This window comes from Bos indicus, chromosome 12, assembly GCF_029378745.1.
Source record: "Bos indicus isolate NIAB-ARS_2022 breed Sahiwal x Tharparkar chromosome 12, NIAB-ARS_B.indTharparkar_mat_pri_1.0, whole genome shotgun sequence".
Taxonomy (NCBI): domain Eukaryota; kingdom Metazoa; phylum Chordata; class Mammalia; order Artiodactyla; family Bovidae; genus Bos; species Bos indicus.
The window spans coordinates 20,808,774-20,832,153 of NC_091771.1; the positions used below are offsets into that span (position 1 = coordinate 20,808,774).

General features: G+C 42.3%; 1 protein-coding gene and 1 long non-coding RNA gene across 6 annotated transcripts in view; one reads left to right on the forward strand and one right to left on the reverse strand.

Moving 5' to 3' along the window:
• The window catches only part of INTS6 (integrator complex subunit 6), a 105,367-nt gene extending 104,317 nt beyond the window's left edge, over nucleotides 1-1,050 (reverse strand). For 4 of the 5 annotated variants that reach the window (XR_011569719.1, XR_011569721.1, XR_011569720.1 and 1 more), the window contains exon 1: nucleotides 392-1,050. Coding sequence is in view for 1 of the 5 variants with exons in the window: in XM_070800127.1 (XP_070656228.1) it covers nucleotides 392-502 (111 nt within the window). In the remaining 4 variants the exon portion in view is untranslated. Of the gene's footprint in view, nucleotides 1-185; nucleotides 208-391 lie in introns of those variants that run through there. The other variant, XM_070800128.1, reaches the window with a different exon arrangement.
• LOC139186188 (uncharacterized) lies at nucleotides 194-15,536 on the forward strand. Its single transcript, XR_011569722.1, has 2 exons — nucleotides 194-430; nucleotides 15,050-15,536. It is a non-coding gene; the product is annotated as an uncharacterized lncRNA (long non-coding RNA).
• Nucleotides 15,537-23,380: the final 7,844 nt, after the last annotated feature.

Below are 23,380 nucleotides of genomic sequence, written 5' to 3' on the forward strand. Positions count from 1 at the left end.
GGTGGAAAACGGGAGCAGGAACAGGGCGGGCGAGAGGGAAGCACACAGGCGAGGTTAGCAGGCGGAGAAGGGGCGCTCAGCGGCCCCGCCGCCCCCCCCCCCCCCCACAGTTACAGCACACGCCGCGGCCGCCCCCACCCCCCAACACACACACACACCGGCCCTCCCCCAACACACACACACACCACCCGGGGCCGGAGCCCGGGCCCTGGCCGAGCCCGGCTCGCAGCTCCCGGCCGCCCGCCGCCCGCGCGGTGGGGGAGGGGGTCCCCGAGCCCGGCAGCTCCCGCAGTCAGGTCCCCGACACCTCCGCCTCGCCGCCCTCCCCCCAACCCCTGCCGCCCGCGGGCCGCCGGGCTGGGGTCGCCCCCCGGGCTCGGTCGGTCGGTACCTTCATGAAGGTCTCTACCGCGCCTTTGGCCGTGTCCAGGTAGGTGGTGCCCAGATGGCTGCGCTGGTTCATAGAGGCAGACGTGTCTATCAGGAACAGTAAGATGGGCATAGTGCTGGCCGGGGACACCGGGGCCCGAGGTGGTGGAGAAAGAGGAGATGGTAGAGGTGGAGGCGCCGGTGGCGGCGGTGGCGGCGGTGGCGGCGGCGGCAACCGCCGCTAACGCGGGGCGGGGGAGCGCGGCCCCCGGGAGGAAAACACCGTCTGGGTCTTTCCTCCGGCTGCGGGGAGTTTCTCCCCCGATAGTTGAGAGGAAACTCCCCGGACCCAGTCCTCCCCGTCGTACCCCCGCCTCCTCCGCCTCCTCCTGCCTGCCTGCCCGCTGGGGCGGGCGCCCGGCCGTCTGTCTGTCGGTCCGTTCCCCCCCCGCCTCGGGGGTCCCGTCCCCGCTCCCGGCCCCTGTGTGTGTCCCAGCGGGAGACGGGCCTGGCTCCCTACCCCACCCCCGGCGCTGGGAGTGGGGACCTGGGAGCTGGCGAAGAGGGGAGTGGGCTGAGGGGAGATTGGCCCTGGGGCTGTTGGGAGAAGTTTCAGGGACTCCCTCCGCACCCCGGCGGTGTCACCACTTTCTCAGCCCCTCTCGCTACTGAAGCGCTTTTCTCCCTCACACTCCGGTTTTAACTCGGGCAGGGGCCGCAGAGGCTCCGCCCTCTGACACGTCCTCTGCCCACGTGACGCACCGCCCCGCTATTCTATTGGCTGGCCCCTGGCCTCTTATTAGCATATTCAAACAGCTCTGGGGCGGGGAAAGCTTGGAGGCCGGCTCCGGGAACAGTTATGGAGCACGCGCAGAGGCGGGGCGTCGGGTGCGCGCGAGAGCGAGCGCGAGGGGCGAGCAGGCGGGCCGGCCGACGCGGAGGCGGGCTCCGGGAAGGGGCGGAGACTGACCACGGAAGGTCCGTGGGGCGGGGGCTGCGTCGGCGCGCCCAGGGCCGGCGCGGTTGTGAGTCTGCGCATCAGGCACAGCGGCCTCTCCTTGGCTGTCGGAGGTGGTAGGGGTCGGGGGAAGGGAAATGGAGGTTGGCCTCAGCTCCTCTTCCGAGGTCTTGGTAGCAAACCCCTTCACTGTGGGCCAGCGAGGAGGGATGAGTAGCGCGATCAAAAGCCCGGGTAGGAGTTAGCGGCAAGCCCGCGGTCGCCCCCCAGAGGAGGGCTCTGGGCCGGCGGTCGTCGGAGGAGGTTCCTTGGCCCTCGGAGGGCCGGCCCCGGCGCGGGCGGGGCGGGGGAGGGGAAGTGAGAGGTTGTTTATGACCAGGGACTAATCTCCGCTAGTCACACCGCTCCCGCTGGGGAGTGGGGACCACGGGCAACCCTCGCCCGCAGCCGCGCTTGGCCCTGGGCAGCGACCGAGGGCGAGGGCTGGACCTGGCCAGTACCCCTCTCGTTGCAGGACCCACCAAAAAGGATACAAACCATTTTTTCCCCCCTAACTCAGCCCTAAAAGGACAGTGGGGAAAGATTCACCTATCGATAAACTGTTTATTGCCCTTTTTATACTGGGAGGGAAATAACCCGTCTTATCCAAAGAAGTAACCTCTGTCAAGCCATATTTACTTAGAGCCATCGAATGTTAGTTTTCAGAGCTAAAAGGGACGCTGGCAAATCATAATCCATTACTCTTTATTTACTTGGCTGCCCAGGTGACACATAAGATTGGTTCTGCATAACCCTTCCAGTGCTCTTTCACATACACTGTATCAGGCTCCATCCAGATACTGCATGAGGGAAGACATCCTCGGTTAAAAACCAGCGCCTGTCATCAAGCCAGATGACATAATGAATCTTAAATGTCCGAGGAAAAGTTTCCTCAAATGTACTAGTCGACAGTTTGACTTAGGGACATACAACCCATATAAGACAAGACTCCCCTACTAGCCTTACATTTCTACCGTTTATTCTGAAATTCTTAATTATTTGCCTACTGGTCATTGAAATAAATTGTTCCTATTACTGTTAACATGAAACATGTTTTGTGGCACTTTTTTTAAATTTTGAATTTTTTAACTTGGACTTTTACTAACATTTAAGATAGTCTCTGAACTTTTGTTATAGTAGGGCTAGTTCAATAATACACTGTTCTGTGAGTAGGTTCCACAGACGAGTAAAGTATTTTTAAGAGATTTAGACCACAATAGAGAGATTACATCCAGTGTTTACTAAGTGGAGTTAAAAATGATTAAAATAGTATTCCTGCCTTCAAAGAACTTATGGTTTTTCTAGAAAAATATAGCCCATATATTATTAGCTACTACAGAACAGAAAGTGATTAGATACTAAATAATTCAGAAAAGAGAAAATGTTATTTCCCTGGGGAAATAACATTTTCTAGGGTCAGTAGGTTTAAGTGGTCCCTTAAAGCAATGTTTCCCAAAATGGAATCCTAGACCTGAAGATAAAGAATTAAGAGTTCCTTGATACTTTAAAATTTTTGTTTTTATTTTAATGACAATATTCAAATTGTTTTATAAGTCACAAAAACAAAAATTTTTTTCAAAGTGATAATTTGCAACTGAAAGAACTCTTGATAGAATTTGTCCCCAGTTTTCTCTCAGTGCTTTTCAAACTGTGGTCTATGGATTCCTGCCTGTCAGAAAATGTATTCTCTGGAATCATAAGAATTTTTTTTTTACATTTCTCAGATTTGAGAAACACTGCTTTAAAAGATTGATAGGATTTGAATATGTGGGTAAAGGAAAAGAAGCTTCTGATGAAAATCCCTTCTAGACATTGAAAATGTAGTAAAGAAAGGAAGTTAGCACAGCACTGACAGTGGCTTCTTGGGGAACAATCAAGTTCAGCTTGGGCTGGAGCATCAGATACAGGAAGAACAGTATAAGATCCAGAAAGGTGGGTCAGGTCCAGAGGGTCTTTATGCCAGGCTAAGACATAGAAATTTTTTTTCCATATAAATTGGAGTTTTTAGTTAGTACAAAGTAGTGTTTGAAAGGAATCAAACTAGAGTGAAGTAAATGAGCATGTGTTAATACTGACCTTAGCTATTACTGTTATTTGCAATCATTTCCAATGGAGCCAGCATGGTCTTTCTTCCCCAACTCCATGGAGTTGGTCGACGGTTGCACTAGGGTCATAGTGGAGGTATATGATAGACCTGGGATTAGACACAAAGATCAAGAGAGCCAAGTCCAAGGAGCCAACCTGGGGCATATAACCAGAAACTACCCTTATAGTGGCACCTGAGATCAAAGACCAGGATTCCAGTTGAGAAGTCCAGAAGTATTGGACGGCAAAGCTCCGAGTAAAACAGGAAAGAAATCAGGACATACATAGACAGCAAATCAAAAGGCCACCTGAAACCAGGAAGCATTGACGAGTAGTCCCTAGACAAAACTGTGAGAAGTAGGCCAAGTTTATTCTTAGTGACTCTGGTTGACAATTAAGCTGTTAGTTGATGATGGCTTAAGCCTGTGGTTCTGGGCCAGAAGACGTGCATCAGCATTATCAATAGAGCTTAAAAATAATAATGAATGTACCAAACCCCCAAGCCCAGAGTACAGTGATACAGGAAAACTGCGATGAGCCTTCGATACCTCATTTTTTAAAAAGCTGTTCAGATGAATCTTAAATAATGCTGATTATGAACTATATGCCTAAAAGTATAAGAATAATGTATGTGTCTAGCCTCTAGTAGTACTCAGTAACTAAAAATTCACATAACCTTCGAGTATTACATTATCTAAAACTCCTAAAATCTGCAAACTAAAGGGGAAAAAAAACTATAAATGTGGCACCAATATAGACAACAGCGAATTTCATCATATGCTTATTTAATTGTTTGAATTCAACTATGTTTGACAAAAATGTAAAATGAGAAAGCAAAATAATGCCAGAGACTCTCACTGTTCCACTCTGTGAGCTTAGGCCTTGAAGGAAGCACAGATGGAAACATGAATCTCTTCTTCACCTAATCTCTGTGATTCTACAATGTGATTCCAGAAAGATTCTGGTTATATGTAGGCTTATATCTCTAAAACAACCCATCATATGCAAGCCAACTATTTCATCAGACTCAACTGAAGAAACTGAGCTCTTGCAACGCTAGAGGGGAAACTAGTTGGAGTAGTATGTGCTAAACCCTGTCCTGGGGCAAGCTGAGGGATTAGGAAAAATTTTTCTGGGAGGACATTGGTTGGAAGAAGTATGTGGGAGAAAACATGGTCTTTGCTGCTGTTTTTAAAGGAATGCTGCCCAAATGCTATGGCTCCTGATTTAAAAGGGAAGGAATAAATTATACAAAACCCTTAAAGATTAGTGACTCTGGCTTAAACAATAGCCTAAATTGTTGAAATGGAGCTATTCTAACAGAATTAAGAACTGACGAATTATATTCATTTGTAGGAGCCAATCAGAGCCTTTTAAATTATTTTAAAACTAATTAAGCAGGGTAACACAGTTAAAAAATAATGATGTGCCAGTGACTTGGCTTATGGTATCTGGATGTGCCATCTGAGCAGAATAATCAGATGAACTTAGTGTTCCTCATATGTAACCTAACAAAGTTTCTTTTGGCTGTCTTACCATTCGTTTCCTCAGTTGTCTGCTTTACTCTTTGAGACCACAACAGTCAGTGATGTTGAGAGTTTGAGAACATCAGACAAACTTGAAGTGATAAACAAAAAACATCAGATGTGAAATTATGCAGCAGAAAGTATTTGAAAAGTATTTGAATAATACATATATAAGGAAATTTAATTTAATTTTGGTCATCCTAATTTATGATGTTATATAATGCCAATTATATAATTGGTATTAATCCTCGGGGGCCGGAGGGTGGTTGGAATGCTACTAGAGAACACTGTTAACAAGAGGGACTTCCCTAGTGGTCCACTGGCTAAGAATCCACACTCCCAATGCAGGGGGCCCAGGTTCCATCTCTGGTCAGGGCACTAGATCCCACATACCACAACTAAGACCCGGCACAGCAAAATAATAAAATTTTTTTAAACGGAAATTAGACCTTTCCAACGAGCAGTGTTTCACAGTAATAGCTGAAGACTTAGGCAACTCAAAATGAGTATTGAAAATGAACATATCCAGAATGAGAATTAGAATCACAGTGGAACAGTTTCTCTATCAAAGGAGCCTAAAACATAGCAGTAATTATGTTTACAGATAGATAATGAAAATACACTCATAAGTCAGCAGACCCCAGATAGGATACAGCAAGACCTGTCTTAGAGGATTGTTTTAGAAATGCAAGATAACACACCATATTTTATCAATTCTGAGACACCATGGGTTCTAAGACATGGTCTTAGAACTGAGTAGATGCAGGCAGAATCATGATACTGTGAGATTAACTCCATCTTGTGTCATGTAAAGTGAATATCAAACGAATGGTAAATATAAATTCTAACAAGAACCAACAGTGTTTATTCAGTCATTGGTTCAACCAATATTAATTGAATATGTGCAGGAGCCAGAAATTTAGCAGTGGATAAAACAGAAAGGAAAATGCTTGCCCTTATGAAGTTGACATTCTAGTGGGAGAGGGAGGCAGTAAACAAGGTAAGTATATGGTACCTTCACTCTAACTGCAACGGAGGAAAAATAGAGCAGGAAACCTAACAATGTAACAGAAGGGGGAGGGCTGCAGCGTTGGACACGGAGAACGGGGAAGACATACTGAGAAATGACATTTGAGTAGAGACCTGAAAGAAGCCAGGGGCAAAGCTGCGCAGGTATCCAGGGGAAGACAGAGTTTAACGATTTACCTTACTGAAAACATTTATGATTTGAAACAGTTAAGGTCTCATCTGTTGGTAAGTATGCTTTGCTGATATACTTAATAAGTATTCTTATAACAAGTAGTAGTAATAATAACTATTCTTGGCTGATACTTAATACATTCTTACTAATAGTACTGCTCTAATTAATTATAATAATTCTTTGTTCATATAGGTTCTCCTTGACAGGCAGAATATCAATTATTCATTAAATATTATTGAATATTATTGAGAGATTTATCTTAAAGTTGACAGGTACTGTTTCAGATTCTAGGGATTCCGTGTTAAATGAGATAGATCTACTCCCAACCCACACAGAGTTGCCAGATAAAATATAGGACCCAAGGTTAAATTGGAATTTCAGATAACACGTCATTTTCTAGTATAATTATGTACCTAATATTATGTGGAGTATACTTATGCTAAAAAAAAGTATGTTTTCTCATCTGAAATTCAAATTTAAGTAGGCATCCTGTATTTTTATTTGCTGAATCTGATCTCACTGAACCTACAATCTGACCTTCTGGAAGCAGAGATGAGTAAATAAAATTAGTATACAGTGCACATGCTATATAACCTGGGAAGCCATAAAATGGAAGACATTGGGACTCCAAGGGTGTGGAGGAAACCTGCCTGCCGACCAAGAACGTTCATCCCTAAGAGCAAGAAATAAACTTCTCTGTGCTTGAGCCATGTGTTTTGGATCCATTTGTCCCATGGTCATTTTGTAACACTGCCTACCCTAATTACCCTAGTGGTCATTCCTGAAATTGACTATCGTGGTCAGATTGACTCCAGAATCAGAAGTTGTCATGTAATGTACCAACAATTAATTTAAAACGTAAGTAAACATTTACATTTTGTAAATAAACAGGTAAAAATACTTGTACTGTAGTCATCATTCTCTCAGGTGCTGGTTTTAAAAAACTGGGGTGCCTGATGTGGGGTACAAACCCTTCAGTCGCTCAGTCGTGTCCAACTCTTTGCGACCCCATGAATTGCAGCTCGCCAGGCCTCCCTGTCCATTACCAACTCCCGGAGTTCACTCAAACTCATGTCCATCAAGTCGGTGATGCCATCCAGCCATCTCATCCTCTGTCGTCCCCTTCTCCTGCCCCCAATCCCTCCCAGCATCAGGGTCTTTTCCAATGAGTCAACTCTTCGCATGAGGTGGCCAAAGTACTGGAGTTTCAGCTTTAGCACCAGGTCTTCCAATGAACACCCAGTACTGATCTCCTTTAGGATGGACTGGTTGAACCCCCTTACAGTCCAAAGGACTCTCAGGAGTCTTCTCCAACACCACAGTTCAAAAGCATCAATTCTTCAGCGCTCAGCTTTCTTCACAGTCCAACTCTCACATCCATACAAAACCATAGCCTTGACTAGACAGACCTTTGTTGGCAAAGTAATGTCTCTGCTTTTATATATGCTATCTAGGTTGCTCATAACTTTCCTTCCAAGGAGTAAGCGTCTTTTAATTTCATGGCTGCAGTCACCATCTGCAGGGATTTTGGAGCCCAAAAAAATAAAGTCTGACCCTTCACTCCTCAGGAATAAGCACACTCATTCCTCTTTTTTCCTTTTCACTGCAACATTCCCTCCTAATCAGAGGTCGCTGCGCCAAGGGCGGGATTTACAGTGAGATTGTATCTCAGCCTTTCCTACCTGCTTCAATGTGGTTTCTCTCCGGTTTGCCTCATGTGAAGGGTTTGCTTTGCCAGTTTTTAGGTTTTTTCAGAGGAAATTATTCTAAAAACAGCTGTAGATAGGTTGTGAGGCAGTGAAATCAAGATCTTCCTATGTCACCATCTTGGACCAGCAAATAAAAATACAGGATGCCCACAGTCGTCATCCTAACATGGCTCTAAATCTGAGTATTTTCAAGGCAGTCATGAGGGACATAAGAAAATTACATTATTTGATGGTTTCCCTAAGCAACTAACGCTGTACATTATTTCCAGCTACTAAAATATTATACAATTTTTTTCTTTCAAACAGTTGTAGAATGTAAAGACAGGTATTGTAGGCTCCAAAAATTACAAAAAATACGACATGATTTCTGATTTCAGAAAGTGTAGGGCCTAGCAGAAATAAAGACAGATAATACTAAGCAGAATATAATTAGTGCCAAAAGTGCAAATAGTATCTTCAATTGAAGTGAGAAATTCATTCAGACTAGAGAAGAGGAAGCATTTTTTTCAAAGCTTTACGGTTTTCTATCTTTATTTTTTTTGTTGTTGAAAGGAATTTGTCGAAAATTTACAAAATGCAAAAATAACAGAGAAAACCAAAAGTCACTTTTAATCTCACTACACAGATATAGCCACTGATAAATTTTAGTACATATCCCTTCCTTTATATTTTAAATAAAATTAGGATCCTTTACGTATATTTTTCTAGCCTGCTTTTTCTCTACCTGATATAATGTGGGCATTTTCCACTAATGTTTTAAAATATGACTTTCAATAAACGCACAGTATTCCATCTCATGGATGTATCATGATTTATTTTCTTATTACTAGATATTTTATTTCCAGATGTTTTAGTTTTATAGATAATTCGTCACTGAACAGCCCTAATCTTTGTAATAATTCAACAGCTATTATTTGAACACTGTTGCTGCTCTGGATGTTGGAGATATGTTAGTGAAAAAACAGTTCCAAATTCTTTCCTGCCAGGGGGAAAAAGAGGAGAGACAATAAATATGTAAACTCTGTGCCTTGTGAGATGCTGATAAGTACTCTGGAGAAAGATCAAGCAGGGAAGAGGAATAAGTAGTGGGGCTAGGTGCTTGCCTTTTAAACCCGTGCAATAGAAATAACTAAAGCATGGAGTAGAATTTGATAAATGCCAAAACAGATACAAAATGCAATGAAGGACATTACCTAGTTGGTCAGGTCAGGAAAGAGAAACCCCTCAAATCAGCAGAGAACAAGGTAGACACCCAAAGCTAAAGCAAAGAGAATTTCTTTTTTATAAAAGTTAATGACATACTAAAGTGAAGACTGAATAAAAGCTGTTAGATTTGAGGAAGCCACTGTTGACTTTTATAAGGAATATAAAGACAGAAGAAATAAGATGAATTAGATCACGGGGGATTTTAGTGAATGACTGAAGGCAGAGAATATAAACTTCTCTTTCTGAACTGAAAAAAGAGGATGGGATGTTAAGCTCAAAGGACCGAAGAGAACCTTTATTTTAAAGTGAAGGAAAAACCTGAACATGTTTTTAGGTAGAGAAAAAGCAGGGGTAAACTGAAAGTGTGAGAGAGGTCTGAGGGTGGGGTAGGTGTTAGCAACAGGAAAGGACAGGCTCGGGAGCACAGGTGGGAATAACAGGGCATGAAAGAAGGTGCACTGACTTCTCTGAGACCAGAAATAATGACAAGACTGTGAACCATGCCCAGCCCAGTGCTCAGTGCGATGGTAACTGACAACTGGCTGCCCAGACATTTGGTCAAAGATTCCCAGTGTATGTGAGCGTGTTTTGGGATGAGAATATTTGAATGGGTAGCCTGAGTTAAGTCGATTGCCCTCCCCCAAGTGGGTGGACCTCATCGAATCAAAGACCTGAATGGAACCAAAAGGGACACTCCCCTAGGAGGAAGGACCTCTTGCCAGACTGCCTTGAGCTGGACTTCAGACTTTTCAGTCTTCCGGCTCAAACCAAAACACGGTCTTTTTGGGTCTCAAGCCTGCCAGTTTGGGGACTAGAACTGCACCATGGGCTCTCCTAGGTCTCCACTTTGCTGACTGTGGATGTCGGGACTTCTCAGGCTCCATGATCCCCTGAGCCAATTCTTTAAAATCAATCTCATTCTCTCTCTCTCTGTCTCTGTCTCTCTGTGTATGTATATATATGTGTGTGTGTGTGTGTGTGTGTGTATATATATATATATATATATATATATGTATTTTGTGTTCTGTTTCCATTTGTTATTCCTCTGCAGAACCCTAATGTGCCAGTTCAGCCTTCAACTCTGGGCAATAGTGAAGGATAAGGAAGCCTGGCGTGCTGCAGTTCATGGGGTAACAAAAGTGGTTCAGGACTTAGCAACTGAACAACAGTGTGCCAGTATATGGCAAATGTTTCGTCTGTGTTGAATGATAAAATCAATTATAGAGAAATTCAAAGGAAAGAATAAATACTGAGGGAGCCATGGGAAATGGATGGTTGCCCAAGCCAACCAGTGATACTGACGGCCAAGTAAACACTCCAGGGAAATCCCTTCATTGGCTGCTGCTGCCGCTTAGTTGCTTCAGTCATGTCCAATTCTGTGCAACCCCATGGACTGCAGCCTGCCAGGCTCCTCTGTCCATGGGATTCTCCAGGCAAGAATCCTGGATACGGTTGCCATGCTCTCTCTCCTCCAGGAGATCTTTCGACCCAGGGATTGAACCTGGGTCTCCTGCATTGCAGGCAGATTCTTTACCAACGAGCTACCAGGGAAGCCCTTTCATTAGATAATATGGACAAGCAAGCAGATCTTCTGAGCTCTTCATGGGCAAGGATTCTAGAGGGCAGGTAGTCAGCCTCTAGGACATTCAACAAGCATTCCTGTAGGTAGTCAGAGCTCTGAATCAGGAATATGAAATCAAGGGAATGGGAAGAAAACAAGCATTTCATCAACTACTTGTGCAGGCCCTCTGCTAGCACTTCCCATGCCTGCAAGATGAGTGTTCTTCCTTTTTCAGAAAAGGAAACAAAGACCAAGTAATATTAATTAAGATAATCCAAGTTCACAAAACAATAGACTCAGAACCTGGATCTGATTCTGGAGGCATTATCCAGGGCAAGCCTGACAGTTGTCATTGACCCGTCTATGGGAGTTGGGGCTTAGGGACCGGCTTCCAATCCCTGTGCAGACTGTAGGAACTGGGATTGTTGTTTATCTAAGTCATATCTGACTCTTTGTGACCCCATAGACTGTAGTCTGCCAGACTCCTCTTTCCATGGGATTTCCCAGGCAAGAATACTGGCTGCTGCTGCTGCTGCTAAGTCACTTCAGTCATGTCCAACTCTGTGCGACCCCATAGACGGCAGCCCACCAGGCTCCTCTGTCCCTGGGATTCTCCAGGCAAGAATACTGGAGTAGGTTGCTATTTCCTTCTCCAGGGGATCTTCCCAACCCAGGGATGCCACCCACATCTCCTACATTGCAAGTGTTTTCTTTACCACTGAGCCACCTGTGAAGCCCAGGAACTGAGATACCTGGATCAAAAACAAGTCAGAGACTTGGACACAGAGGAAAACATAAAGAAGCCAATCAACAAAATATAGTGTAAGGAAGAAATCTGCTCATCAGAATATAACTGGAAGGATAACGGGGTGAGAGCTTCTAAGATATCTATAACACTTTAATGTTCAATTCGCTAGTCTCCAAAGACTGGTGCTCTTAAACAGTGTGATTCTTTTGTATCAGAGATAAGTAAACTGAGGTCCAGGGTTAAAGATACCTGCCCAAGTGAAAATATATTGTAATAAAATTAAGGGAAATGTTTCAATAACCCCAAACAATTGGACCTTCCCATAAATACATAGTATTTAAAATCCAGGATTCTCAAAGCACTTTTAAATCAAATCATTAACAATTCTGATACCTATGTATCAAATTATTGTCCTATTTTCTATCAGCTAGGTTGCCTCCTCTCAAACACTAACTGAAAGGTCAACATTTTCTTTGCAGGTGAATCAGTTGAGAGTTGCATTCATCCGTGAATAAGAAACCTGAAAAACAAGGGTTATTTTTTTCACCTGTGTCAGTGGTAGGCTGTCCAGGCAGGCCTCATTTGTCCACTCTTAAGTTTTATAATGTCATTAAGAACATGAGGCTTTCTCGGGTTTTTGTTCAGCCAGCCTTAATGTGTGCTTGTCAACTGGTAATGAGCTATTTCCACCTCATGCATTGTAGGTTTACTTTGGTAGACGTGATGGGAAGAAGAAAAGAAAGCATGTCAGCTGAACTGGCTTTCCCTTAGAAAAGAGATTTTTCTGGAACCACCCTAATAATTTCCTCTTAGAGCTGACTGTCCAGCTGTGTTCCACGGCCACTGTCACCTGTGCTGTGGCTGTACTAAGAGATGGGAGGGCACCCCATCGCCTCTGTAGGACTGTTGCCAGGTTAGGAAGAGCATGTGTGTGGCATCTACATCACGTTCTTGGTTCACAGTAGATACTGAAAAACCGGCAGCTCTTATTTTGTTAGAAAAAAATGAAATGAGTAGTGACATTGCCAAATTTCTTCCACAGTAATTATGAAGAAATGTAGAAATGTTTTCATACATGTATAGAATCCAATGTGGTAATGACATAATTTTCAGTAGTAAAACTCATTTATACTGAACTTCCATTTGGCACTAAAATATTGGTATGCTGCTGCTGCTAAGTCGCGTCAGTCGTGTCCAACTCTGTGCGACCCCACAGACGGCAGCCCACCAGGCTCCGCCGTCCCTGGGATTCTCCAGGCAAGAAATATTGGTATGGCAACTTTTTAAAATTCATTTGATTAACCAGATTATCATTCTGGACACTAGTCAATAGTTTGTGAATATATGCACTGTAGTCTCAAAAGTTTTACATACGAATGACCTTTTTCTGTCTTGTGTTTCATGAGTTGGGAAGTATTTGTTTATTGTACTTTACTGCTAAAAATGTATTTTGGGACTTCCTCAGCGGTCTAGTGGTTAAGACTCCAAGCTCCCAATGCAGAGGGCATCGGTTTGATCCCTGGTCAGTTAACTAAGATCCAGCATGCTGTCTGGTATGGCCAAAAAAAAAAAAGTATTTTATCATAAGTAAAGCATGTTCAAATTGGTAATATGTTGAGAGAATAACATCTGTTGGACCATTAAAATTTTACCACATTTATTTGTATTATTCATACATTGCTAAATAGAGATCATCACTTTAAAAAGATGTCTCTGTAGAGATCATTTGGTTTCTGGTTTCAGTTGCAAGAATTTCTAGTTTGCTATAGGCATTGCCAGTAGAATGGCGATACCAGAAGTTTTATATAAGGTACTTGATTTTTGTGAAGCAAGAAGAAAAAAGAGAAATACGTACTTCATAAGAAAATTAACCATTTTCACATACAAAAACTAAAAATATTAGCAGAATTTCATAGATATAAAAACACCTAGAGCTAACATCTGCCTCATACATATGGTTTCCATGTACCAGTCAATCCCATGATAAAAGCTGAAGTACAATCCAATATTGCATTATATTGAACTTTGATGATATAAATTGCTTTGAAATAGTAGGCAAAAAACAAACTTCACATAAAACCTTTGTCTAAATATTTTCTCTAAAATGAGTTGAATACGGGGGACTTCCTTGATGGTCCAGTGGTTAAGATTCAGTTCTTCCACTGCAGGGAGCATGGTGAGGTCAAAAACAAAACAAGAATTAAATATGAAAGGGGTATGTGTGTGAGAGATAAAAAGAAGGGGATGTAGCCATTTAAAAGTCTATCTAGGAATCATTATGCTTCATGTTTTACAAATACTTTTATCTCTCAATCTTTACAACAACAACAACAAAAAATCTTTACAACAACCCTGAGTAGTTATTTCCCCAGTAAGGGGATCACCTGGAGGTATCAGAGCGTCCTGAACAGGGACTGAGAGCTGGGCTTCAAACACTGAGCCAACTCTGCAGCCTACATCGACTCCTCTAGTCCACGCCCTAAACACGAGACTGTCTCATGAATGTGACTTCGCCTCTCAGTTTTTTCATAGCAATTTTGTGACTTTTGGGGTTCCTTCATAGTTCAGTTGGTAAAGAATCTGCCTGCAATGCAGGAGACCCAGGTTCAATCCCTGGGTCAGGAAGATCCGCTAAAAGAAGAGATAGGCTACTCACTCCAGTATTCTTGGGCTTCCCTTGTGGCTCAGCTGGTAAAGAATCCACCTGCAGTGTGGGAAACCTGGGTTCAATCCCTGGGTTTGGAGATCCCCTGAAGAAGAGAAAAGCTTCCCACTCCAGTACTCTGACCTGGAGAATTCACAGAGTCAGGCAAGACTGAGTGACTTTCACTTTCACTTTGTAACCTTTGATGTTAATAGATGTATTGTGGTTTTAATATTCAGATCTGTGAAATGTAATTTTGGTTCTAGTTTGCTTTTCAAAATACAACCCAAGACAATACAAGCAATGTAATATGAAGAAATGAGTAATTAGATGGTGAATTTAACCAGTTTATAAAGTTTGAGCCCACGCTTGCCCTGGCTTGCAAGACTTTTTTCTCTTTAATTACCAAAATACTTGATTCAGTTATCCAGTTAATTTTATATATGTATGTATATCTTCAAATTGCATTTTTTAATTGCCATATTCCACCAGGAAGTATGTACATGCTTTTTCCTTTTGAACTTTTTCTTGCTATTTTTCCCTTTGCTTAGATTTACCCCATCATCTATAGTTAAGCCTGTTTTATAGGTCTGTGTGCTTCTTTAAATTATTTCTTTAATTCCACCTGTTCCCAACTTCAATTCAGCATACATCCTGCGCTTACCTATAGTACCTGTGTCAACAGTATTATTTCATTGGCAACACTGTCACCACTTGAAGTCAGTCTCAGTTGTGAAAACGAATTTGTTTAGGCCTAACAGCAGCAATGTTGAAAAGATATTTTCAATATCTTTTGTAAAGAACTGAAATAAAACACGAGTCTCCCTTTAAGCCACTGGATCTTTTTGCAGACATTAAAAAATTTAAGTAAAGTGCACTTCATTTTTCTCACTAATGCATCCAAGAAGATCCTTTTATACTTTAAAGAGTATCATTTTCACTTTTATGAAGAATTCTGAAACCTATTAGCTACTCAGATCCAATAGTTTTTTCCTTCCCACAGATTGGGCTGAGCAAACTGCCCTGGCAAGAGGCCACCAGAAATTCCAGTTGCAGAAGACTGTAATCTTCCTTCACAAAAACGCCTGGAAAGTGCCGCTGCTGCTAAGTCGCTTCCGTTGTGTCCGACTCTGTGCGACCCCATAGACGGCAGCCCACCAGGCTCCTCCGTCCTTGGGATTCTCCAGGCAAGAACACTGGAGTGGGTTGCCAGTTCCTTCTCCAATGCATGAAAGTGAAAAGTGAGAGTGAAGTCGCTCAGTCTTGTCCGACTCTTCGCGACCACGTGGACTGCAGCCTACCAGGCTCCTCCGTCCATGGGATTTTCCAGGCAAGAGTATTGGAGTGGGGTGCCATTGCCTTCTCCAATGCCCTATTCCTCTTAAACATCTCTAACCCTTACTCAAGAAAAGGGCAAAGGTTAAGTAAAAATGTTTGGCATAGTCGATTTCTTAAGAATAATAAAAATGCATACTCACACTATGGATAAACTTTTTAAAGTATGTTCTGCCTTATTTTCTGAGGTATAAAAATATTTTAAGGCAATTTCAATGAATCAGATTTCAAGAAACTACTAGAACATCTTTTGTGAGTTGCTTTCATTTTGTCTGAATTATGATATGTATTTCAACACTGTGCTCTACCAGAGTATGTAGGTTTGTCTGTCACTTCACAGCTGTCAAAGGGAAATTCTTATTTTAAATCTCTATATCATCATTGAATAGTTCTAATAATAAAAGGCCTAAATTTTAGGTCCTCAGGGATATCAAGGTATCTCATCTACTGTGTTGTTCAAGCTCTGGCAGCATGTTGTAAAACAGATATGTAATAAGCAATAGAGGGTAAGAACAAAACCTAACATTGTTACCTGGTGTTGATAGCACCTGAGATGTTGAATAAGATTATATAATATTTTGTTTAAGACAAGTGGGCTATTTTAATAAGTGAACCAAACTGGGGTGGGGAATTCCAGATATATCTCTTTCAGAATACATCTTATCATTGACCCCTTTTCCTCCTTAAGTAAATGTATTCCTCCTCCTACGTAGCTCAGAGCATTGTCGTAACATTCTTGTGAAAGCAGTCATTTAAAAATGGAGTTCACACAGACTTAAGATAAGGAACTTATGGTTGGGGGGGTGGATGGGGGGTTGGGAGATGGAGGGAAGGGATAGTTAGGGAGTTAGGGATGGACATGGATACACTGCTATATTTAAAAATGGATAACGAACAAGGACCTACTGACCACATAGCTCAATGTTATGTGGCAGCCTGGATGGGAGGAGGGGAGTTTGGGGGAGAATGGATACATGTATGTGTATGGCTGAGTCCATTCACTGTCCACCTGAAACTATCTCAATGCTGTTAATTGGCTATACCCCCAATACAAAATAAAAAGTTTCAAAATAAATAAATAAATAAAAATTACACAATACTATACTAGCTTTCCCATTAAAAAAAAAAAAACAGAGTTCAGAGTTCACACTGCAACCTTGTTAAGGTGATCAAATTGTGTGATGACCTTGGAGATAGCTCCAATTGAACAAAGTCTAGTGAAGTGGATCTAGCATAGCAAATACAAAACCCCCAAGCTTCTTTTTATTCTACTAAATATTTGTACTTGTTATGGTTTCCCTGAGGAAGGGTTTGGTGCTGGTAAAAGGGCAACAAGCCTGATGGTCTGAATTTGACAGCCAAAAATAAACATGGAAAAAATCCTGACTTTCAGATGCATGACTCTGAGATTTGGCCAGGCTGAAGTCACTTACCTTTGCACTGTAAAAAAAAAAAAAAAAAAATTGCTAGATGGGTAAACAGAGTGTATCTTACTTATTAATGACTATCAAACAATCCAAGGTATTTTAGGCTCAAAATTGTTTATTCACAAATAATGAAGAGGAGCATTAGAAACACACCTACAAAATTACCTCATGTTCATCACCTGATCCTTTTCTTTCCCTATCAGTTGTGCTGCTGTGTGTTCTTAAAGTTATAAATTTATAAAAATGTAGGAAACTTTTAGACAAGTTGTGAGATAGAGCGATGATAGAGGGAGAGAGTGTGTACGTATGTATTTTTATGAACATTTTTCCCCTGGTCCTTCTCAACTGGAGATGTTGACCTGGGAAGCGTTTGGAGATGAACGAGGGCGCTTCTGATTTCTCAGTGGTGGCGGATGTGTCAGACAGCGCGCTGCTGCCGTTCGGGGCCAGAAGCTGGGGGCGTGAAACGTCCTGCAAGCGTGGAGTGTGCACTGTGAAGAAGTACACAGATAGGAGTGTGCAGGCGCTCCGAGCGGGCCGCAGAGCCACACGGCTGGAGTTCGAACCCAGCTTCTGCCTGTAGGATCTTGACCATCTTAACTAAGCGGTCTCAGACTCAGCTGCCTCATCTGTAAAATGAACACGGTGGTCATCTCTACCTCACAGAATTCTGTTGTAAGGATTAGGCAAGTTAAAATATATAAAGTGCTTGACACACGGTAAGCTCTCGATGCTGGCTCCGGCTACTACAAGTTCACTCAGGTCCTTCATTTTATGTTAATTGGAACTGGTAAGAGACTGAACAAATACAGTTTTTGAAACCCGCACCTCCTAAATTTAAAAATTCTCAGTCTGGAATCCATGATGTAGTAGAAGATATTTCTTGATGATGAGAGTCATAATGGAAGCACACTTTCAATCACTAAATGTGTTCAGACGAAGCAGTAGGAGAAGGTTAAGAGTAGGAGTGGAAAGCGTTCTCAGGTCAAAGAAAATTTGTGTGGGCTGTAAAACAGTGTAAGCAGACACTCTACAGGGTGAAGAGATGCAGGGGAGGTCTGGTCAAATTATCACTGTGAGTTTGCACAGTGGTGATCAGAGCTGATGAGATGCAACCAAGAAGAGGTTATTACTGACCTAGGACCATGAGGAAAAATCAAATCCAGATCACAGTCAACTTGGAGGGTATCTGTGGAACACACTACACTCCCGTGGGGTCTGCAAGCCTAGAGCCTATCAATGCAGACTGCGAACATCCTGAATAGTTAAATGCTTCTTTCTGTAAAAGAGGAGACTTCTCACTCTGCAGTTAATCTTGGATTTGTTGTTTGTGCGCAAGGGCCTTTCCTGTGTAATACTCATTTACACTATAATTCAGTCTTTTGAACATGTAAAGTAAAAGCCACTGAAAGCCAGTTTTACCTCTATTATTTATAAATCTAAAAGTGAGCATTAATCTTAGTGTTTTATACACACATACATTAAAAAAAACCACTGAATCCAAACAAGAATGAGGTTAGTGCCTGTGGGAAGAACAGAATAGCACATCACAGGTGGATGTAACACATTTTTCATAAGCACAAATTAAGCAGCCTGAAACAAAAAGATAAAAGTAAACCAACCACCCTTCCAATTTCCTAAATTGAAGTTCTGTCAACTGTCAGATGTTTAAAGTGATGATTCAAATGATCAAATGCTTTAATCAAAAATAGAATTGAGTATTAGCACCATTAATAGAAAACTTCCCAAAATAGCAATAGTAGTACTATGTTGATTCATTCTCTTTCAGAGACTGAGTCACAAAGTATAAAGTCTAGTAATTTGGAACCGATGACAAACTATCCCATTTTCCCTGTGTCTTTCTTGGTTCCTCTTCCTACTGTGTAAGTCTTCACACTGCTGAAGGTCCAATAGTTCTCCTTTATGTTCTCTGGCTGCACACTTGCATCTCACACACACACACACACACTGACACACTTTTTGGAGACTCCTTAGAGTCATCTTACTGGCATTACTGTGAATGTTTCTCAAACCTCTGTCTGATCATCCTTTCATTGCACTCCAGTCGTAGTGTTTCTGAAGGCTATGAGATATCGCCAATGAAACACAAAAATTCAACTGTAGAGACTTCCCTGGTGGTCCAGTGGCTAAGACTCTGAGCTCTCAATGCAGGGGGCCTGGGTTCGTTCCCTGGTCTGGAAACTAGATCCCACACGCCGTAACTAAGAGTTCACCTGCTCTAAAAGATCCCATGTGCCACAGTGAAGACCTGGCACAGCCAAATACATCAATATTTTAAAAATTCTACCATAAAATTCACATATTTTCCCCTTACATCTCACACCCATCAACACATCGGGTTTATTTTCCATACATCCAAACCCTGACCCTCTCTCTTGGCCTCCCGCGGGTCCACACCAGCATCAGGTCTTCCTCCGTTGTCCCAGTGGCCTCATCACCGCCATCCATGCTTCCACCCTTGCTGTGCTTCACTCTCCTGGACATAGGAGGCGAGTGGTGCTTTTAAAACAGAAGTCACATCCCAACACAACTCTGCACAAACCCTCCACTGACATAATTTCCCTGCAAAAAAGTGTGCTATCCCACTTCTGACACTGGGTTACCTGAGGAAAGCTACTTAACATCTCTGAGCCTCTATTGCCTGCTGGTAAAATGAGGACAATGATTTTCTTATTGGTGTACAGGGAATATACATGTTCATTGTGACAGGCACAGCAGAGTGTGAAAACTGTACTTAATGCTACTGATCTCTAGGGAAGCCTGTGTGGCAATGAAATGAGCCATAGGATGTTCTATCAAACTCAGGAATGAGGACAGATCTACAGGGTCAGGTGGTAACTGAGAACCTCAGAGCATAACCACTCTGTGACTCTTAAGAAGGAGCCCTCGAGGAATTAAGTGTAAGGCAAACTCACAACCAGAAGATTAGTCCAGGACAGAGAGTGCTGATAGGACCCAATACTCCAGATCCAGGTCATCTACTTGGATGGTGGGATGCAAGTGATCACTAGTATTTTAAGTAGAGAGAATGCTCAGGTCTGGGAGTTCCAACTTCTTCCCTTCAGTAAGTGAACCCTGGAATTTTAGTCGAATACATGGACACTCAGAATTGATCCCATCCCCTAGCTTTCCTTGCCTCTGAGTGTTCCCTGGTCTTGGGATGGGAGCAGGAGGAATGTATGTAATTTTGAGGGTTGTAACTAAAAGAGCATGTCTTCCAACCCCTTTTCTTCATTTTGCTGCTAATTCATGGGGTCGCAAAGAGTCGGACATGACTGAGCGACTGATCTGATCTGATCTGATCTGATGATTAGCTATCTTGGATCCTGATAAGGACCACATTCTAAGATAGTAGAGAAAACAAGATCGCCAAAACTTGTGTTAGGACAGCCAAATTAATATATAGCAGATGACAGGATTGCCTGTTAATTATCTAGCAGCAAGATTTTTTCGGAAGTAACTTCGGTACAAAGGACAGGTTATAACCTATGGACCCAGTCTATGCTGTCCCTGGGAGGCGCCAGCCCTGGCCCCTAGCTGTGACCTCACACTATTCCTGGACCTTATGACCAACAATGGCTGAACACTGCCCCAGCTAGAGCTACTGTGACTGAGTTTTCTTCTAAGGTTTGACACACAGGGCTATCAGGGCTGACTCTGGACTCGTAGATTCTTTCCTAGACAAGCTTGATTGGGTGGTAGTGTGTGGTCACAGTCCTTAGCTTTGTTCCAGAGGCTCTCTCCTGACTTCTGATAGAAATTAAGACCTGGAGTCTTAGAATTCAGAGACCACTATCGTGAATAAGGAACAACCTATCTGGTCCTATACATCACTGGAATGACATCCGATTTAATGCTGTACAGATCTTTGGGAGTCCCTTGGACAGCAAGGAGATCAAACCAGTTACTCCTAAAGTGAATATTCATTAGAAGGACTAATGCTGAGGCTGAAACGCCAATACTTTGGCCATCTGATGCAAAGAGCCGACTTGTTGGAAAAGACCCTGATGCTGGGAAAGATTGAGGGCAAGAGGAGAAAGGGGTGGCAGAAGATGAAATGGTTGAATAACGTCACTGACTCAGTGGCCATGAATCTGAACAAACTCTGGGAAACAGTGAAGGAGAGAGGAGACTGGCATGCTGTAACCCATGGGGTCACAAAGAGTCAGACACAACTTAGCGACAGAACAAAAACAACAAGAAAAGTCTTTCTTCAGCAAGCATGGACTTTAGCCTGAGGTCAGCATTCACAAATTCCATATGCTAAAATGGAGAACAACTTTGTTATTAGATATTTTGAAATTCACTTTGGGTACCACGTGCAATGTGCAGATTTTCTCTATACTGCCGTAATTCCAAAACTGATATATTCTGTTTCTGTCTCTTGTTTTAGGGGATATTTTTTTTACTGTGCTAAAATATACATAAAATTTGTTTCAACCAATTTGAGTGTATAATTCAGTGGCAGTTAAGTACAATCTCACTGTGCAACTGTCACCACTCTCCATCTCCAGAACTTTTTTATCATCCAAAACTCAAATACTATAAGTATTAAACACTAGTTCCCCGTCACTCTCACTTCCCAGCCCTTGCTAACTACTACTCTACTTTCTGTCTATGAATTTGACTACTTTAGGCACCTCAAACAAATATATAGGGTATGCAATCATACACTATTTGTCCTTTTCCGTCTGGCGTAGCTCATGGTTCATCCATATTGTAGCATGTGCCAGAATTTCATTCCTTTTTAAGGCTAACTAATATTCCACTGCATGTATAGACCACATTTTGTTAGTCCACTCATCCATCGATGGATACTCAGGTTGCTTCCATCTTTTGGCTACACAGAACCTTTTGCTGCTATGAAGATGGGCGTACAATATCTTTTCAAGGCCCTACTTTCAGTTCTTTTGGATATGTATTTAGAAGTGGAATTGCTGGATTAGGAAGTAATTCTATGTTTTTTGAGGAACCACCATACTATTTTCCATAGCAGCTGCACCATTTTATATTCCCATAAGCGATGCACAAAGACTCCAATTTCTTCACCCCCACGCCAATATTTGTAATTTTCTGGGTTGCTGTTGTTGTTTTTATGACAGCCATCCTAATGGGTATGAAGTGGTTCCAGTTTCACATTTTTAACGTTCTCAATTAGAATTTCAGAAACCCCTACCAGTCAGTACTGGTTTGCATCTTCTACCCTGACTGTATTCTTCGACAAAGTGGTTAATTAGGGAGTTCACTGCGGGATGGACTTTCAAGGTCACATTTGTCTATCGGTCTTTACATCTTAGTCCCCAAAGCTGCTTCCCCCATTTTCAGCCAAATATACTTATCTTATTTCATCAGTTTTACATAGTACATGTCTGAGTAAGATTTCACTTTATAAAAGAGTTCCTCAACTTAAAAGAAAAATTTGAAAATATGGTCCATACTCTCTAAGGTTCAGAAAAATTAAGTGATTTTCTGAGGTCTCTTAGCTCAGTAGTAGCAGAGTCAGAATTTGAACAGAAGGAGACATCCAGTGAGACAGAAGGTATGCCTAGTAGCAGTCATATTATGTGTGCATTTTGTCAATCATTCATTCATTTCTTCAACATATGTTGCATATACAATTTAACTGCAAGATTCATTTACAAAATAGACTAGATCAGTTGATTTTTGTTGTTGCTGTTGTTTAGTCACTAAATCGTGTTCGACTCTTTTGTGACCTCATGGACTGTAGCCCGCCAGGCTCCTCTTTCATGGGATTTTCCAGGCAAGAATTCTGGAGTGGGTTGCCATTTCCTTCTCTAGGGGATATTCCTGACCCAGGGATTGAACCCACATCTCCTGCATCAACAGGCAGATTCTTTATCACTGAGCCACCTGAGAAGCCCAGTTGGTCTTTATATCCCACCAAGTTACCAAGGAGAGTGGTAAGGATTCAGAGGAATGAAACATGCTCTGATAAATACCATCATCTTAGCAGACAAGAAACCAACAATAATAATGAAACTTCACCCCTTCCTGCCAAGGGAATTACACATAAGAAATATATAGTTATAATGGAAAAGTACTGGGATAATTCTTTCTAGAGGGAGAAAAGTATCATAAGTCAAAATTCAGGGATTTCCCTGGTGGTCTAGTGGTTAAGAATTCACCTTCCAATGTAGGAGACCCGAGTTTGATCTCTGGTTGAGGAACTAAGATCCCACCTGCTTCAGAGAAACTAAGCCCACCCACTGCAAATACTCAGCCTGTGAGCTCCAGAGCTCAGCTCTTGGAAAGCCCGTGTGCCTCAACAAAGATCCCGAGTGCCACAACTAAGACCCGATGTGGCAAAATAAGTATTTTTTAGATAAATCAATATTTAAAAATAATAATGAATATTTCTGTGAAATGCACTACATTAATACTGATAGAATAGGAAACAGTTGAAGGAGGTATAGGCCATGCATGTAAGAAGCTTATAGTATAATAAAGGCCTAAGACAGTCTACAAACAGCCATGAGCAGAGTGACAAATACTTGAAAGATCAGGGTAAAATCAAAGCACTGAAAGTTTTT